The following is a 20,388-nucleotide window of genomic DNA, read 5'->3' as shown; positions in this document are numbered from 1 at the left end:
AGCCACGTGGGCTTTAGTAGCTGTGGCGCACGGACTCTAGAGCGCAGGCCCAGTAGTTGTGGCGCATGGGCTTAGTTGCTCAGTGGCATGTGGGATCTTCCTGAACCAGGGATCAAACCCATGTCCCCTGCATTGGCAGGTGGATTCTTAACCACTGCGCCACCAGGGAAGCCCTAGGTAGACTCTTTAAAACCCATGTTTTAGAATTGTGTAGTAGGATACAAACTAGTATTTCTAAAACTCATATGGCATAGGATCAACAGTAATTGTAAAGTGGCAGATGTAGTGGTGGTGCAGAGTATTAGCAAGAACGATGGTAATGATCAAGGGGTCAATCCAAGAAGAAGATATAACAATCGTAAACATACATGTACCCAACATAGGAGCACCTAAATACATAAAGCAAATATTAATAGACATAAAGGGAGAAATGACAGTAACACAGTAATAGTAGGGGACTTTAATACCCCACTTATATCAATGGACAGATCATCCAGACAGAACATCAGTAATGTTCTAAATCATTTCTGAATGCTTTCTAAAGCTGAAAGCATTTCCTCTAAGGTCAGGAACAAGACAAGGATGCCCACTGATGCCACCTTTATTCAGCATAGTATTGGAAGTTCTAGCCACAACAGTCAGACAAGAAAAAGAAATAAAAGGAATCCAATTTAGAAAGAAAGTAAACTGTAACTGTTTGCAGATGACATGATAACTATATATAGAAAATCCTAAGTGTACCACCAGAAAACTGCTAAAGCCCATTAATGAATTGAGTTGCTGGATACAAAATTAATATACAGAAATTTGTTGCATTTCTATACACTAACAACAAACTATCAGAAAGAGAAATTAAGGAAACAATCCCATTTACCATAACATCAAAAAGAATAAAATACTTAGGAATAAACCTATCCAAGGAGGTAAAAGACTTGTACTCAGAAAACTGTAAGACACTGATGAAAGAAATTGAAGAGGTCATAAACAGATGGAAAGATATATTGTGTTCATGGATTGGAAGAATTAATATTGTTAAAATGACCATACTACTGAAGGCAATCTATAGATTCAGTGCAGTTCCTTGGTATTAAAATACCAAGGGTATTTTTTTCACAGAACTAGAACAGATAATTTAAAATTTTTATGGAAACTCAAAAGACCCTGAATAGCCAAAACAAGCTCCCTGACTTCAGACTGTACTACAAAGCTACAGTCATCAAAACAGAATGGTATTGGCACAAAAACAGACACATAGATCAGTGGAACAGAATAAAGCCCAGAAAGAAATCCCACACACTTACGGTCAATTAATCTACAACAAAGGAGGCAATAATATACAGTGGAGAAAAGACAGTCTCTTCAGTAAGTAGTGCTGGGGAAACTGGACAACTACATGTAAAAGAATGAAATTGGAACATTCTCTAACACCGTATACAAAAATAAACTCAAGATGGATTGAAGATCTAAATGTAAGACTGGAAACCATAAAACTCCTAGAAGAAAACATAGGCAGAGCACTCTTTGACATAAATCATAGCAATTTTTTTGAATCTGTTTCCTAAAGCAAAGGAAATAAAAGCAAAAATAAACAAATGGTACCTAATTAGACTTAAAAGCTTTTTCACAGCAAAGGAGACCATCGACAAAATGAAAAAGCAACCTACTGAATGGGAAGAAAGATTTGCTAATGATGTGACTCATAAGGGGTTAATATCCAAAATAAACAGCTCATACAACTCAACGTCAGAAAAACAAACAACATGATGAAAAAATGGGCAGAAGACTTGAATAGACATTTTCCAAAGAAGACGTACAGATGGCCAGCAGGCATATGAAGAGATGCTCAATGTTGTTAATCATCAGAGAAACGCAAATTAAAACCACAGTCAGGTGTCACCTCACACCTGTCATAATGGCTGCCCTCAAAGAGACCACAAATAAATGTTGGTGAGGATGTGGAGAAAAGGGAACACTGTTGGTGGGAATCTAAACTGGTGCAGCCAGTGTGGAAAACAGTATGGAGGTTTCTCAGAAAAAATAGAAATACCATATGACCCAGCAGTTCCACTCCTGGGTATAAATCCAGAAACAAATGAAAACACTGATTCGAAAAGATATATGCACCCTAATGTTCATAGCATTATTTACAGTTGCCAATATATGGAAGCAACCAGTGTCCATCAACAGAAGAATGGACAAAGCAGATGCAGTATATATGTATATACAATGGAATACTACTCAGCCATAAGAAAGAATGAAATTTTGCCATTTGCAACAACATGGATGGACTTGGAGGGTATTATGCTAAGTGAAGTAAGTCAGACAGAAACACAAATACTGTATGATACCACTTATATATGGAATCTAAAAAATAGAGCTAGCGAATATAACAAAGAGGAAACAGACTCTCAGATATAGAGAACAAATTAATGGTTACCAGTGGGCCGGGAAAGAAGGGGACAGGGGCAAGATGGGGGTAAGGGATTAAGAGATACAAACTATTGTGTATAGAATAAATAAGCTACAAGAATATATTGTACAACACAGGGAATGTAGCTAATATTTTATAACTGTATAAATGGAGTATAACCTTTAAAAATTGTGAATTACTGTTATACACCTATAACAAATTATTGTACATTAGCTATATCAATAAAAAAGGATGATGGGTATTAGAGAAAAAATTAGGAAAATAGTAGTACTGTTTATGTTCATATAGCACCTAATCCCATGTAAAATCACATGACATTTTACAGCAAGGTAATTAAGGCTCTGAAGAGGTTACTTGAATCATCTTTGGTCACATAGTCAGTAGTACCGGGGCTCAAACTCTTCAGTGCCCTTTCCACTGTGTCACAATTTTGAAGATTAGAAATTAGAAGAAAGTCCAAGAGTAGATGTAAAAGCAGTGATGCTTGTAGAGAAAAGTACCACCTGGAAGGCCACGCTAGATTAGAAATAAAGTACAATTAGAAATGAGTATATAAAACTTCTTAAGTTAAATAAATTCAGTGGTTTAAAAAAAATAAAAAACAGAAAACACCCACACAGCAAACCACAGCCAACTCGGATATGTCTGAAAAGGCCCAGAAGAATGAAGGGGAAGAAAGAAGGGGAAAGGTTGGCTGTTCGAGGAGAGTAGTCCTCAAAGTCGGGGGCTCAGCTTGCTCCTCGTAATCATGTCCGATCATCCACTCTTGACAAGTTGCTGTGCCGTGTGGAGAGCCTGTTAGTGTATCCATACTGCTTCACTGGCCAGGCGTGTCCCTAACGTGTGGTGGATAACAGTGAACTGGGGGAGGAGAATTGCTAATGACTCTGATAATCAGTTTATATCTGCTTGGTAATAAGTGAGTACAGTGCTCATATTTCCGTCTTGCAGATTTTTCACAGTTTAGAATGTTTGTAGAGTTGCTGAGGCAAGTTGGAAAGTTCTAGTTAGTAAAGTTTTGAAATGAAAAATGATGTAGATTTCTTGTAAACATATGTAGTCATCAAAAAATGGAATATATATGCAGCCCTAAAGATGACATAAAATACCACCATAATTTCCTTTACCCAGAGATAACTAGTTTTTATACTTGAATTCTGAAAATTGAACTGATAACTCACAATGGGTGTGAAAGAGAAGTGAATATTAAACTTATATAAATGTACCCATATTTTTACTGTCTTTACTGGGGTCACATAAAGTATATTTTAAATAACTGTTCTAAATTGTGACAAAGCTCCAGTGCCCCTGCACTGAAACTAGGTACTCTATGTCTTACACTCTTCTAGAATACACACTGAGCCTGAGTTAACAAATATTCTTTTTTTTTTTTTTGCGGTATGCGGGCCTCTCACTGTTGCGGCCTCTCCCGTTGCGGAGCACAGGCTCTGGACGTGCAGGCTCAGCGGCCATGGCTCACAGGCCCAGCCGCTCCGCGGCATGTGGGATGTTCCCAGACCTGGGCACGAACTCGTGTCCCCTGCATCAGCAGGCGGACTCTCAACCACTGCGCCACCAGGGAAGCCCCACAAATATTCTTAATAAATTCCATTATTTGGTTTTGTCAGCCCACTGCAAAGAGTTGGCATGCTGTTAGAAGCAGACACTTGGGTACAAAGGAAGTGACAACTGATAGCCTGACGTGGAGGGAGGAGACTTGGGAAACTGAAAAGCAGGCTTGGAACTACTAGTAAGCAATTTGAAAATGATGTTGTAAATAGTAGTGATCCTAAGTTGGCAAGGAAAGATTAAGTAGCTTTTGCTTAATAGACAAAAGATAGGCAGTGCTTCTTAGGATTACTGTCTTAAATAGATTGAGTAAAAGCTTTGGTGTTTAAAACTTAGCTTCAGTAATCTGCAGTCTTTTCTATGTAGGTTGTTGAATATCTCAACAGAGCTGGAAAATAAGACATGTAATTTTAAGTTGATAGGAGCCTTTTGGAAGCACATTGATATATTTGTTATACAATTTGTTAATACTATTTATTGTCGTAATAATCCTTGTAGACATAGTTGTAAAAGAGAAAATGGGATTTGTAGGATCTCTTCTATTTGTTTCCTTCCTTTATTTATGACTGCTTCCATTTCAGGAAGGAACATCTGCCATGGAAAATCTAAACGAAATGCAATGTATGTGGTTTCAAACAGAATGCATTTCAGCTTATCAGCGTTTGGGAAGATATGGGGATGCTTTGAAAAAATGCCACGAAGTAGAAAGGGTAAGTTAATAGAGTTTTGGCTTTATTTTTCTCCTGTAAGGTGACCAAAAAAGCAGGTAGATTTCTGCATGGGATCATCTACCTCTTATAACTACTTTGGAAACTTCATTGTGAAAAAATTCTTGATCTTTAGCCTTTCAGACATTCAGAAGTTGTGAATAAATGATTGCTTTCTTTTGATCCTCAAATGGTTATGATTTCGACATGTCTGCATACTTTTGCCTGAAGGAAGAAGGAAAAGATTAGTAAGTTATTGTTGCTATGATTAACATATACTCAAAACTCCTGTTCCCTAATCGGGCCATTATTGATTTTCACCTCTAGCCTAGAAAGGTGTACAAGCTGATGGCCACCTCTCTCCTCTTTATGTCAGGATCTGCTCTATAGTCAGCCTCTCTCCAGTTTGTCTTCCCAGGATATTTGTTCTCACATTCAGCACTTTGTACACAATGTGTGGCTGGTTTGCAAGCTTATTTTATTACTTGCTAGGATTATGTGTGTGATGTGCCTTAGTAAGGGGACTTTTCTTTTCCTTGTGTGTGAATTTTTGTTTTCCTGTTCTTTGTCATCTCTGAAGCACTCTCCTTCCAAATGGACCACAGGAGGAAAAGAGCCACAAATGCACCCCTGAGGCAGCCCTCAGCAGCCCTCAGCTGGGGGTCACTCGGCAGCACTGTCCCAAGCTGACGCAGTATAGAGCCACAGGCGTCGTAGTCAGGTGAGCCTGATGTCTGCACTCTGGCAGTCACTTTGGCCTTTTTCCCACGTGAAACTTCTGAGGTTGCCCAAAAGGAAGGCTAAATCTTAGGGGGTGGCTTTGGTTGGGAACTGGAACTAGGATTCTACCTGAGCCCTTTTAGAAATAGCTTAGTTTTTGCTTTGCTTTGTTTTGTTTTGTTTTTTTCCTTTTTAAGCCTGGGCTTGATGGCTGGATTGCTGGGGAAAATCCTTCTCATCTTCTTGGAAAATATAAAGCCTTTGGATGATATTTTCAGGCAGTATCCAAGCATTCTAAGTTTAAATCAGGCTCTTACTTCTGTGACAAAACCTAGATCACTAGCTTGCTTCGACACTCCTAGACGATGGTCACGCTAAAAGCATTCTGCTTGTTACTAAGGAAAGACATTTTTATTAACCAGGACATTCTCAGGGAGCGGTAGATTGTTTCCTGAGTGAACAGCCTACTCGGCACGTATGGACCAGTAATTCCAGCGAGACCATAATTAGAAATTTATCAGATTTTCTGTGAAAGTCAAATTTGAACACCTGGGGGTCATCCTGAACTTTTCCAGCTCTAGTCCCATTCCTCCTAACATTAGTAACTGTACTACTTTACTCTTTTTAATATTTTTTGAAGATTGTTAGACTATGATCGCTAGCTATTCCATTACTAAGTTTCATTCCCCTGAGTTTTCAGTGATTTTGAACTACTGCAGTTGAACCCTTGACCAGAGTGGGCGTTGGGGTGCCAGTGCTGTGTGAGGTTGAGAATCCCTCTGTGCCTTCTCGTTGCCTCTTTGTATGTGCGGTGCCTGCGTATCCGTGGTTCTGTATCCGTGGATGCAGCCAACCGTGGATTGTGTAGTCCTGTAGTATTTACTGTTGAAAACAATTCACATATTGGTGGGCCCACGTGGTGGTGTTCAAGGGTCAGCTGTACTTCCAGTTCAAGAAATATGTTTTGACTGGTAGAAAGCATTTTTGAAGGAAAAAAAATTAGAGGAAACCATTGGTTATCAGAGATTAAAACATGGTAGAAATCGTCACCCTCTGGTCATGTTATATAACTGTTATTGCTAGAAACTTTACAAAGTGTCTTCAGGGTTTGCTGTTGGTGCTTGAAAATATAACCAGAAGCAGATAAGTAAGAAAAGGTCCTTCATATTCCACTTGTAAGCTAGTCTTTATGGTGAATGATTTATACTAAAAAGTAAATATTATAAGACTTAGCTCTTCTAGTGGTTATGTGTAAAAACATTAGTGTATAGTACAAATAGGGTGATTAAATGTTTGCTGATTAATGCTTCTGAAATTAATTTCTAATAAAATTAATATAATCTAAAAGAAAATTCTTGATATAATTGTAAGGATTTACAAGTAATTACAGAAATCAAAGATATAATAGGTATCTGTTTGAGTTACTTTTGTGCCTAGGTTTTAACTATTTTAGTAAAGAAATGAGCACCTTTCAGATATAAAATTTCGCAGTTGACCTTCTAAATAGAAGGTCATTGAATAGAGAAATAAGTTCCAAGAAGGGCTAAGTCCTTCTCCCTTCAAGAATTCATTCAAGAGTTCTTTCACTGAAGGCAGTTTCAGCTTAGGACATACTGCTGTATGCTCTTACTAATTGGATTTGAAACATTAGATTTCTAGAATGGCCCACTGTAGTACCTCTTCTGCCTTCATCTTGCCCCACTTATAGGATTTTAGGATTATATATAAAGATTATGTAGTCCGACCCAATCTGATGTTTAGAACTTGTTTTATTAAAGACAAGACAAAATGACCACCTTCAAAGTATTGGCTGTAAACTTGTGTTCATAATAATATTTTTAACTATTTTATCTTTCAAGAATTGAGCTTTCTTTTCCTTTTTTTTTCAGGTGATTAGTTTCTCATTATTTTAGTGTATTGATTTATATCTGAAATAGGAACAATGTATTCTAAAACTTTTTGATAAGATCTAAGATTTCTGATAGATCAAAACCATAGGAAGTTCATAAATTTATCTTCTAGTGCATCTTAATCTTTATCAAATTGACATGTGCTTTTATTTATTTTAAAAAATTTATTTATTTTAATTAATTTATTTTTGGCTGCATTGGGTCTTCGTTGCTCCACGCGGGCTTTCTCTAATTGTGGCGAATGGGGGCTACTCTTGTTTGCCATGCGTGGGCTTCTCATTGCGGTGTCTTCTCTTGTTGCAGAGCACAGGCTTTAGGCACGCAGGCTTCAGTAGTTGTGGTGCGTGGGCTCGGTAGCTGTGGCTCACAGGCTCTAGAGCACAGGCTCAGTACTTGTGGCGCACGGGCTTAGTTGCTCCATGGCATGTGGGATCTTCCCAGACCGGAGATCGAAGTCAGTCATGTTCCTTGCATTGGCCGGTGGATTCCTAACCACTGTGCCACCAGGGAAGTCCTGACACATGCTTTTATAACAACTGATTTTCTATAAAGAAAATAGAGTTGCTTATTGCCCTAGTTGGTCTAGTTATTATTATTTCTTAAGTCCAGAGATTTTTGTAGCCTTTCCATGTATGAGCTCCTATTAGTCTCCTGCAGCAACTCTGAGAAGTACTGGGTGGGAGAATCTGGGTCAGAAGAGAAGGCCTAATAGGAAATTCCTAAAGAAAACCATACTTTTAAGCTGTGAATAGCATTTCTTAATTTTTTGATACAAGCCTAATTTTGACAACTTAAGCAATTCCTGTCAGCATTCCCGCCGCATTTTCCCTCACCCCCAAAAGAGAGAACTAGTGTTCATGATGAGGGGGAAAGTGAGTTAAGGGCATAGGCTGTATGTTAAAATTAGGGTGCCTAATTTCTGCGTGACCTAAGTGACCATATCATGTTCATGTTTGGCTGAAGTGCAGGGAAGGTAACTTTACCTATTTGCCTGTTTTTGTTATCTAGTATATTTTTATGTTTTATAAATTTGGAGACTTAAACATCACCCCAGGGTAGTTCTAGGGAGATCTTTGTGGTAATGGACTAGTTCTTTATCTTGATTGTGGTGGTGGTTACACAAATCTACACACGATAAAATCACATGGAACTATACACACACATTAAGCCAATGTCAGGTTTTTGTTTTGATAGTTACTATAGGATATAACCTTGTGGGGAAACTGAGGGAAGAGTATATGGGACATCTCTGTACTATCTTTGCAACTTCCTTTACCTATAATTATTCCAAAATTAAAGTTAAAAAAGAAAATCAACCTAGGATTATTTAATTGTTTTTAAGTAGGAATATGCCATTCCTGAGCAGGTTCCTGAGACACAGGCTTTCAGTGGAAAAACTGAGAAGGCCTCAGACAAACTGGGATTAAGTTGGTTACCCTATTTATGGAAGACATTAACTGGAGAGAGGCGGCCTATGGGCTGTTACTGATACAGAGGCGGCTTAAATGTTTGTGGTTCCATATGGCTCCCTCTAAGACTTGACTTAAATCTACGTCTACTAATGCTATAGGAATATCTCTTGAAACTTGTGTCTGCCTTTTTACACATAAATGTTTCTCACCCTTAAAAAAAGGTCCTGTAATCTCTCAGATGCTTTCATCTCATTATGTGTGCCATGATCTTGGGCACTGCCATTTGTCCTCAGTCAGTTGTATTGAATTTTAAGATATTATAGTGCTAGATATAACTTGATTTATATTAGCCGTGAACAACTATGTAATTCCTTGATTTAAAAAAAGTTTATGTTATTATTTGTCTTATTAATGGGAGGAATGCAACTTTCAAATATAACATTAAAGCATGATTCTTGAACTAGGAAATATAAACTAATTTAAAATGTTCATTTTTTTTCTTCCCCATTTCTTTCCTTCACAATGTATACTTTTATTCTTTTTATCTTAGTATTCTTCCCTTAAAGTCTCAGGTACTTACAGTAATTCTGTGTATAGTGTATTTCTAATTACCAAGATAACTAAAATTATCAAATGATATGGACAATTACTAATGTGTTCTCTGCACAGTGAGTTACTAGGCCTCTAGGACAGAGGGAAAATGAAGTAGTAGCAGAGTTTGATCTGTGTTTGTGTAGTGAATCATTCATTTTCCTATATATTTTTGGCGAAGTTAAAATAGGGGAAAAGAAAGAAGATGGAGGTAGAGATGCATGTAGGGAAGAAAATAAAAGTATAAATTGTTTTGTCAGAGGGTTAGTTGTCTTTTTTCCGTGTAGGGGATTAGTTCTTAACCCTTTTTGGGCCACGGACCCTTTGAGAATTGGATGAAAGCCTCAAGCTCTCTCCTTAGGAAAATGTTATTATGCTTGTTTATAAGTAGACTCCAGATTAAGAACTTTTGCTAAAATGGAATGTAAGTAGATAAATGGGAGTTTAATGAGTGAGAGAAAACCATAATGTTCTGCCTTTGTAAAGCAGTTTGCTGTTCAGAATGAACTTTAAAATAATTATTTGATCCCTTAGCAACCTTATGAAATTAGCTGTATATATTGATATTTCTTTATTCCTAACTTAGGTTAAATAATTGAGGCTCTAGGAAATTAACAAGTCACACGAATGATAAGCAGCTTCTCTCCTGAGTTGGCAGATATTGTGCTTATTGAATGTCTACTGTGCTAGGCCCTGTGCCAGGTAGTGGGGATGGATATGATAGGCTTGTCCTTGAAGAGCTCTTGGTTGAGTAGAACCATCTAATTTGTAGACATTCAGTGTGAACCTATATATATTTAGTCTCCGTTCAGCTCAGTTTAACTCTGCGTTGCTGATTTTGGGGGGAATACTGAGGAGAAGTATTTCATTAAAACGAAAATATCAGTATGTTGTAATTTCCAGGTTTAAAAAATAACCTGATCATCTGACTTTAGTTCCCTGACCAGGGTTGAATTCGGGACTGGCAGTGAAAGCGCTGAGTTCTAACAACTGGACCAACAGGGAATTCCCTTCATCTGACTTATTTCATAGAAATTGAGTATCATAATAAAACATAATGTATAGAGAATGGGCATGGATCATAGGAAGAGAAACTTAAGTTTAATGCAAAGAACACCTTGAGGTCCTTCATATGTTAAACACTGGAGAGGGCAACTAAGTGAAATTGTGACTGCTTACATTATCTTTCGGGCTTTTTATGATTTTCTTTTCAAAAGTAGACATTATTGACATAAACGTAAGGGATAATTTTGTGGTTTTGTTTTTAAGCATTTTTTTGAGATAACCGACGATCAATTTGACTTCCATACTTATTGCATGAGAAAGATGACCCTTCGTGCCTACGTTGACCTTTTGAGATTAGAAGATATACTCAGGAGACATGCCTTCTATTTCAAGGCCGCTAGATCAGCTATTGAAATATATTTGAAATTGTATGATAATCCCTTGACCAATGAAAGCAAACAACAAGAAATAAATTCAGGTAACTGAAAAGGGACTTGCTTAAAGAGATTTGAAAAGAACACAAAATTTCAGAACATCATTAACATAACGATGAAAAAGTATATTATCAGATGGATGTGAAGACAACATTAGATAACTGATAATACCCAAAAAAGTGGGGGGAAGACTTAGAAAAAGTCGACAGGATGATGTCCTGTAACTGATGCTTCTAAATTACCCTAATGGAATGACCTGTAGTCATCTAATTTTTATCGTTGGTAGGGCCCATTCAGGAAAAATAGAAATGTTTATGGGCTGTTTTTTTTTTTTTTTTCTTAAATAGGAATTGAAGATAGTTTTGAGCTTTTTAGGGGAAAAAATATATATTTGTACAACTTCGAATACCTACTTGATTGAAAATAATAATACCAATGAGAATATCTGTATAGAGCCTTTTATTCACTAAAATGTTAATATCTAAGAATATTTGAGAAATAGCATGGAGGCAAATTTCTGATCAGATCACGGGTGTTTATGTGCACTTATCCTTGATATATTCATATTCCAAGAGGATAGTCATCAGCCCCACTTTATACAGTTTGGGACTTGAGCCTGAGAGAAGATGATTTGCCTAAACCCATGTATTGTGTAGGAAGCAGAACCAGGCTAGAATTGGTTAATTTTAGTTGATGCAGCATTTGCTATTGCATTTTGTGTGCCAGGTTTGAGCTAGTCATTAGGAGTACACTTTCTAAAAACTTCTATATAGTTGCCCCCCAAAAAACTATACTAATAGTATGTATTGAATAAGAATATGAGGAAATTGGAAACATTGACTCAGAATTTTCATTCATTTGGATATTTATAGAAAACCTGTCAGCCAAAGAATTGAAGAAAATGCTTAGCAAGCAGAGAAGAGCTCAAAAAAAGGCTAAATTAGAAGAAGAGAAAAAGCATGTGGAAAGGGAACGTCAACAAAAAAATCAAAAGAAAAAACGGGATGAAGAAGAAGAAGAAACCAGTGGTCTCAGAGAAGAACTTATACCTGAAAAATTAGAAAGGGTGAGATGAACTTACTGTCTTTACTTGGTAAAATTTATGTTATTTCGTTCTGTTCTGACCGTAAACATAATTTATTTAAATCTGTAAATCAGAAGCTATTTGTAGTATTAGCCAAGATCATTATGATAGTCATCAATTGTTTTTGAGTAATAATATGCACATTTTGGCTAATGCAAATTATAGATAGAATTGTAGTTGTGGTAGGCAGAATAATGGCCCTCCAAAGGTGTCTGTGTTCTAATCCCTGGAAACTGTGAACATGTTATATTTCATGGCAAAGGGAATTAAGGTGGCAGATGGAATTTAAGGTTGAACTTAGCTGGCCTTTAAATAGGGAGAGTAGCCTAGATTATCCAGCTAAGAGCCCAATGTAATTAATCACCAGGGGCCTTAAACGTGGGGGAGGGAAGCAGGAGAGGAGGGCTGAGTGGTGGGAAAAGGACTCAATCCTCTGTTGTTGCTTTGAAGGGGGTGGGGTGGGAGCCACAAGCCAGAGGGTGTGGGCATCCTTGAGAAGCTGGAAAAAGGCATTGAAACATACTCTCCCTTAAAGCCTCCAAAAGGAAATGCAGTCCTGTTGACACTTTGATTTTAAGCCCAGTGAGACCCATGTTGGACTTTTAACGTACAGAACTACAGGATAATAAATTTGTGTTAATACAGTAAATTTTTGGTAATTTGTTAGAGCAGCAATACAATTAAATATGGAAGCATTTCATATACCTTGCTAGATAATGTTTTAGCTGCAAAGAGAATAGCATCTTATCTCCAGGATTTTCTCAAAGTGTTAATAGTTACTTAGGAACCAGATTTAGGGAAATATTTCCTATTTAGGGAAATAGCTTTCTGGTTTATTCACTATGAATCTAGTATAAGTATTTTAAACTTGTCCTTTTTTTCAACTATGTAGTGCAATTATATTTGCCTCCTTTAAATGTTTGTAGTTTAAGGGGCTTGGTAGCATAATGGTACTTGTAGTATAATGGTACTTGTAGTACCATTTCATCAAATCAAGTCTGTGGAATAATTTCCTGTATTTTTTTTGATTTTTATAAAATTATCTTGATTTTATAATCAGAAAAGCAATAGAACTATTTCTGTTTTTGAAAAGTATTGACTATTTGTTTATAGTTGATAGTTTTAAAATTTTTTCTTGCTTACTTGGTTATATGAAGAGAACTGTCTAAATTACTTCAGCTATGTATTAATATAAAATTTTGGGGGAAATTTGACTTGTGTAACTGCTTTTTAAATACAATAATTTTTCTTTCTGTTTCAAAATAGATAGAAAATCCATTAGAAGAAGCTATCAAGTTTCTTATACCTCTTAAGAACCTTGTTGCTGATAACATTGACACTCATCTATTAGCATTTGAAATATATTTTAGAAAAGGTAATAGTTTGAATTCAGATTTTAATCCTTGATTTTATTGGTGGCCATATTCAATAGAATCTTTGTGAATTAGATCTATTTTTGTTTCTTAGAGTTTCATTTCAGCCTTCCACAAAGGCTCTTAATTCCTTTTTCCTTTGCTACTCAAAACTTTACTGAGTAATAAATTAGAATATTATGATCAAATGAATAATTTGAATAGTCATACAAGTTGTTTACCTGAATCAATCCTTCATGATTTTTCAAGCATTTCTTTAGAAAATAATATTATCTTTGATAACCAAAGGCAGCTTTGAATTTTGCTTTTGAATGTTACAGGAAAGGTAACACTTTGTTACTGGATTTTAAGTGAGGCTAAAATAAAGTGAAGAAAAAACATACATAAATATTGATGCTGTTACTTTTGTAATTTTTTCTGACATAGGAAAGTTTCTGTTAATGCTGCAGTCTGTCAAACGAGCTTTTGCCATCAACAGGAATAACCCATGGTTACATGAATGTTTAATTAAATTTTCTAAATCTGGTAAGTATAAAAAAGGTAATATTTATGTAAAAGTAAATATAACAGTTCAGCTGTCTTCCATTAAGCTGGACATTAAAGAGATTTGTAACAATGTAAAGCAAAAAAAGTATAATGTTTATAGTATTTAAATGGAGATTTATCTATAAAATGAACATGCTAGCAAAGATATGTTAGAAATTAGTGCATTTTAAGCTAGAATGTATTTATATTCCAAAGGAATAATACTATTTTTATTATGTAAAATATATCAAGTTTAATAATAAATATAAATGTATTTCAATTGATTTTGTTTCAAAGTACAGACCAAAAATTTTATAAACTTCACATGTTCTCTTTTTATAGTGTCTAATCATAGTAATCTTCCAGACGTTGTGAGCAAAGTTCTGTCTCAAGAAATGCAGAAAATATTTGTTAACAAGGATTTGGAAAGTTTTAATGAGGATTTTCTCAAACATAATGCTACCTCTCTTCAGCATCTACTTTCAGGTTCGTATTTAGTTCCCAGGGTTAAAATGTTTATGGGAAAAAGTTAGAATGTGACGAAAAAAGAAAAGTTTGGAAAGATTATCAACCTCACTAACTATCAGAGAAAAAGAAATGGAACACAATACCATTTTGATCTTTCAAATTAGGAAAGATTATTTTTAAACACAACCATACAAAATCTGTGGGATGCAGCAAAAGCTTAGTTCTTAGAGGGAAGTTCATAGTGATACAGGCCTTCCTCAAAAGAAACAAGAAAAGTCTCAAATAAACAACCTAACCTACCACCTAAAAGGAAAGATTATTTTTGTGTGGGAAAAGGAGACTAAAGTATGGGAAAGATGTGGTATATAAGCACTCCTGTATTTTCTGCTGCAGGTGTGAATTGCCCTGGCCATGTAGGAAAACAATTTGTCATTCTTACCAAGAGCTTCATTACAACTGTGCCTTTTACTGTAGTCACACATATTTGTGTAAATAATTTTAAAGAAATAATCCAAAGCAAAGAAAGAGCTTTAAGGGCAAAGATATTAACTGGAATGCTCTGTGTAAGGATGGGGAAAAGACTGGAAACATATTTAATGATGTCCAGTAATAGGGAAAACAGTAGTAGGTAGATTCATATAAAATGACAGGTAGTCATGTAAAGTAATATTTATTCAAAAGATTTGTAATAACAGGGGTACTTTTGTAATATATATGCAGAATTAACATATAATCTCAGCTATGTAAAAATACACATGGCATAAAAGCTGAAAAGAAGCATCAAAGCTTTAATGGTTGACTTTGGATGTTGAGGTTATGTGACACTTATTTTTTCTTGTATTTTTTATTACTGTATGCATTTTGTGTTTGTGGGTTTGTTTGTTTTCTTTTTCACTTTTTGGCCGCACCTCATGGCATGCATGTGGGATCTTAGTTCCCCGCGCCCCCTGCAGTGGAAGCGTGGAGTCTTAACCACTGGACCGCCAGGGAAGTCCCCGTATTTTGTGTTTTGAGGATTTACTGTATCCTGTCTTGTTACAGGAAGGATTTTAGGCAGCATATACAAATTCATAAAATGACAAGATGGCAAAATGGAAGCTGGAAAAAGATTGCGGAAAAGCAGTTGGGGACAAGATGAATGGAGTACATAATATAATTAACTATGCTCCTACTTTAAATATTTTAACCTGAGCTTTCTTGTTGTAAAGGGATACCGCTTGGTTGTGATATCTATGGAAAAAAAGTTAATTCCTGTGAAAAACTACAGCACTTCTTGGTAGTAAGGGCAAATAAGAATTTCTCTTCAAGAACACAGAATAATGGAGGGAGACATTTCTTTATTATAATAATGGGACATGCCTTTCTAAACATCATATGAAATTCTAAGGAAAAGATAATTTTTGCCACATTAAAAAAAAAAAGCCATAAAGTCAGAAGGCCAAGTGGGAAAAATACATTAGATATGTAACTAATTAAAAGCTGATAATATACATACTACTCTTATAAATTAACAATAGAAATATAAATTAATAAAAGCCCAATAGAAAAATGAGCATAGAACATGGACCATGTAATTTATAGGGGGAATATAAACTGGATTTTACTTTAAAACAGCTTTAAAAATTATTTTCTTCGTGAATATGCAAACATTTTCCTGTTGTCCGTCTGTCACACTGCTCTCTTTTTTAAAAAAATTAATTTATTTGTTTATTTTTGCTGTGTTGGGTCTTCACTGCTGCGCGTGGGCTTTCTCTAGTTGCGGCGAGCGGGGGCTACTCTTCGTTGCAGTGCACGGGCTTCTCATTGCGGTGGCTTCTCTTGTTGTGGAGTACGGACTCTAGGTGTGCGGGCTTCAGTAGTTGTGGCACGTGGGCTCAGTAGTTGTGGCTCGTGGGCTCTAGAGCGCAGGCTCGGTAGTTGTGACGCACAGGCTTAGTTGCTCCGCGGCATGTGGGATCTTCCCGGACCAGAGATCGAACCCGTCTCCCCTGCATTGGCAGGTGGATTCTTAACCACTGTGCCACCAGGGAAGTCTCTGGAACCATGTTTTAAGTCACGGATAAGTATAAATCAACTCAAATGTAAGACATAGGAATGCACTCATTTTGTAATGTCTTGGTATTTCAGGTGCTAAAATGATGTATTTTCTGGACAAGTCAAGGCAAGAGAAAGCAATTGCTATTGCCACTAGACTGGATGAAACCATAAAAGATAAAAATGTAAAGGTAAGAGTTTTCACACACTGATTCCCAGAGATTGTGGATACTGAGTGATCTAACAAAACATATCTTTACAACATAATTCTTGAGTGGCCCTTCGGAGTTATGTGTAGATTTGGATCTCAGCTCTTCTACCAATTATGAGCTGTGTCATGTTAGGCAAGTTACCTTTCTTAGCTTCCTTTTCCTCATTTATAAAGTGAGGATGAAAATACTGTCTATCTCAGAGTTGGTGTTAACTGAAACAGTAAACTGTGAAGTGCTTGGCATATAATAAGCACTCAGTAAATGGGAACTATTGTTATTAATAAAGGACACTTTCAGTGGTCACAGTTTCAGAGACTCACTTTTTTTAAGTATTAGAATTCTATCACCCTCCCCCCCTTTTTTTTTTTTTTGACTGTTGGGTCTTCATTGCTGGGCGCGGGCTGCTCTTCATTGTGGTGTGCAGGCTTCTCATTGCAGTGGCTTCTCTTGTTGCGGAGCATGGGCCCTAGAGCACGCAGGCTTCAGTAGTTGTGGTGCTTGGGCTCAGTAGTTGTGGTGCATGGGCTTAGTTGCTCTGCAGCATGTGGGATCTTCCCGGACCAGGGATCAAACCTGTGTCCCCTGCATTGGCAGGTGGATTCTTAACCACTGCACCAGCAGGCAAGTTCCTTATTGCTTTTTTAAGGTTTTGTAGAATTGATTTTTTAAATATTATTTTTTTTGTGGTGATTACTTATTATAGATAGCAAGAAGTTATTTTAGAGTGTGGCATTGTTGGTTTTCTCTTGCTTAATTAACAAATTGCATCTTTTGATTAAAGTAGTTATTAACCAGAGTTTTTTAAAAAAAATAATTTTTATTTTTCCCTTGTTTAAATAGACTTTAATAAAGGTTTCTGAGGCACTGCTTGATGGCAGCTTTGGGAACTGTAATTCTCAGTATGAAGAATACAGGATGGCCTGTCATAACCTGCTTCCTTTTACTTCTGCTTTCCTGCCTGCTGGGAGCGAAGTCGGCGGTCATAGCGCAGCTCTAAACCACACAGCTAACTGTGATGTCTTGGCAAGTGAAATTTGAAATCCCGTAGAAAGTTGACTTCTGTAAAACTCAAAGTTGAATTCAGATCAGGGTTTCTTTTCCAGCTTGTATGTTAACATAGATATGAAATGAAGTACAGTTGACCCTTGAACAACATGCGTTTGAATTTCGAGGGTCCACTTATATGTGGATTTTTTCAATAGGAGATACTACAGTACTATGCGATCTTCAGTTGGTTGAATCCAGGGATGCAGAACCTCAGATAGGGAAGGACTGCTTATACAGAGGGCCACCTGTATGTTAAGTGTGGATTTTTGACTGCTTGGAGGGAGGGTCAGTGCACCTAACTCTTGCTTTTGTTCAAAGATCAACTGTATTGGATAGAATTTTTAAATGGAGTATGCTGTAAGCTTATTTTATTCTTTATCCATCTATGCCAATTTACATTAAAAGCTCTTAAAATTGCCTGTTATATACTTGTACAGCTTTCTTAAACTTTGGAATTATCAGCATTGTGATTGGTGCTGTCACTTCGTATCATAACTATAATTTCTTAATTAACCTAAGTTGCATACAGCTCTGCTGTATTATTTTTTTTAGATCTGGGTTTCGTTTCAGAATCTTATGTTTTGATCCCTTATTGGTTTGTTTTGTTATTGTTTGTTTGCTTTTTATTAAAGCATATCAATATTAAAGTGTTAACTATATGTCAGAAGTGATATGGAACTCCTTTTGACAGATATTTATTTAAAATTTACTTCAGTTTGAGCTTTTGTCCACCTTACTTTTTGTGTGATTTACCGTTTTCCTTTTTAATAGCCGTGAAAATGCTATTTTCTGTTGAACAGGGGTACTCCAGTTTTATATTGATGATTCAGAATATGGGGATCTGTTTGCCTCTTAATCATGGAAGTTCACTGGTAAATTGGTTGCGTATCTAGATCAGTCTCAAAGACCCCCAGGCAAGAGTTATGCTTTCTTGGCTAAATTGCTTTGCGTTACCAAGTAGTTTGTACATGAGGGCTTCAAGGGAGCATAATAGGGTAAAATACAAATTACAATGAGATATTCTTACTCTTATAGCCATGCATTGACTATTAAATACATTTTTATATCAGCAAAATGAGAATTTAAACTATCAGCTAGTTTAACTATTAAAATATAGTATTGTTGAGCAATATTTTTGGGGGGGGTAGTAGCTTTTGTTCTATCTTGTACAGAAAACAGTAATAGAATCATTGAATATGTTTCTTTCAGAACTGTATAAATGTCTGTAACATTAATACTTCCTTTTAAAGGCAAATATAAATTCAAAAGGGGAGATTTTATTTAGAGAAACAATTAATTAAAATGGTTTTCCTTCACTCTGAGCTAATATTTAGATTCATAATTGTTGAGAGAAAAAAACTTACTGTAAAATAATGCCAACCTATGTAATGCTATAATAAATTATTTTGTACACATTTGCTTATTTGTGTTTGTGTTGTTTCACACTATCAAAATATTTTTTTAAGGAATTCCTTTATTTTCTTTATTATTATTTATTTATTTATTTTTGGCTGTGTTGGGTCTTCGTTTCTGTGCGAGGGCTTTCTCTAGTTGCGGCAAGCCAGGGCCACTCTTCATCGTGGTGCGCGAGTCTCTCACTATCGTGGCCTCTCTTGTTGCAGAGCACAAGCTCCAGATGCGCAGGCTCAGTAGTTGTGGCTCACGGGCCTAGTTGCTCCGCGGCATGTGGGGTCTTCCCAGACCAGGGCTCGAACCCGTGTCCCCTGCATTGGCAGACGGACTCTCAACCACTGTGCCACCAGAGAAGCCCTGTCACAATATTTTTGCAAAATGTTTTTTCTTTGATGGAGTAAAAACTTAATTATCTTAGTTTTTACAAGTTTATTTTAAAAAAATAACCAACTACCAATATATTCTAGTGCCACAGCAGCTTGGCTTCTTTTCAGAGTTTTAATAATAATAGAACTAGGCTATCTTGTTACTGAATATCCTGGAAAACATGTAATTTGTCATGTTACTTTTAGCAAGATGCCATTTCTATAAAAGATGCCAGTTAATCATAATTAATGTGGAAATTGTGCTTTCAACAGCAGTCTTTAAAAAGTATTTCAGGGCTTCCCTGGTGGTGCAGTGGTTGAGAGTTCGCCTGCCGATGCAGGGGACACGGGTTCGTTCCCCGGTCCGGGAGGATCCCACATGCCGCGGAGCGGCTGGGCCCTGAGCCATGGCCGCTGAGCCTGAGCGTCCGGAGCCTGTGTTCCGCAACGGGAGAGGCCACAACAGTGAGAGGCCCGTGTACGCAGAAAAAAATAAAAAAAAATAAAAAAAATAAAAAAAAATATTTCATTCGGATCATTTGGAGTTTCTGAAATATATAGGGTGGGTACAGTGGAGATGTGAGAAGTTAGGTTTAAGGTATGGAAGGCAGGATAAAGAGTGACACTGGGATTAGTGAGATCCAGTAGTATATTCCTCTGTGTATAGAGGTTGTATCTATTCTCCTACCTACTCCCATGCCACTTTGAGTATAAACATTGTAAACCTGGGATGTGCTAGGGATCTTTTTTAGATAAGAGGCAGGGTTTTGTATCATGTCCCTCCATCCCCTACCTCCAGCCTACCCCCAACTTTTAGTTTTGGAAAGCTAAAAGAGAATAATGATAAACCTAAAGGAGAGGCATCTGAGAACCAAGTACTAAGTGAAGCCTCTAGTCTCAACACAAAAAGTCCTTTGTTGATCTTGCCAAGTTTATCAGAACAGATAGGAAAAGACAAAGATTCAAGTGACAGTGGGATAACTTCAGAATTTGGCTTTTTTATTCTGGGCATGTCTTTTTTGTGTGTGTGCGGTACTCGGGCCTCTCACTGTCGTGGCCTCTCCTGTTGCGGAGCACAGGCTCCGGAC

General features: G+C 36.7%; 1 protein-coding gene across 12 annotated transcripts in view; it reads left to right on the top strand.

Annotated features, from left to right (window-relative positions):
* NAA16 (N-alpha-acetyltransferase 16, NatA auxiliary subunit) overlaps positions 1–18,928 on the top strand; it is a 65,388-nt gene extending 46,460 nt beyond the window's left edge. For 8 of the 12 annotated variants that reach the window (XM_030882136.2, XM_060287729.1, XM_060287728.1 and 5 more), the window contains 8 exons: positions 4,582–4,710; positions 10,610–10,823; positions 11,652–11,845; positions 13,130–13,238; positions 13,663–13,761; positions 14,104–14,247; positions 16,357–16,454; positions 17,316–18,928. In XM_030882136.2, coding sequence (XP_030737996.1) covers positions 4,582–4,710; positions 10,610–10,823; positions 11,652–11,845; positions 13,130–13,238; positions 13,663–13,761; positions 14,104–14,247; positions 16,357–16,454; positions 17,316–17,513 — 1,185 coding nt within the window. In that variant the 3' untranslated portion in view covers positions 17,514–18,928. Of the gene's footprint in view, positions 1–4,581; positions 4,956–5,287; positions 5,429–10,609; positions 10,824–11,651; positions 11,846–13,129; positions 13,239–13,662; positions 13,762–14,103; positions 14,248–16,356; positions 16,455–17,315 lie in introns of those variants that run through there. The other 4 variants (XR_004044693.2, XR_004044694.2, XR_009559702.1 and 1 more) reach the window with 4 other exon arrangements.
* The last annotated feature ends 1,460 nt before the right edge of the window (positions 18,929–20,388 follow it).

This window comes from Globicephala melas, chromosome 18, assembly GCF_963455315.2.
Source record: "Globicephala melas chromosome 18, mGloMel1.2, whole genome shotgun sequence".
NCBI lineage: Eukaryota > Metazoa > Chordata > Mammalia > Artiodactyla > Delphinidae > Globicephala > Globicephala melas.
Note: the sequence above shows the minus strand (reverse complement) of the source record. Positions and strands in the feature narration are given on the sequence as shown.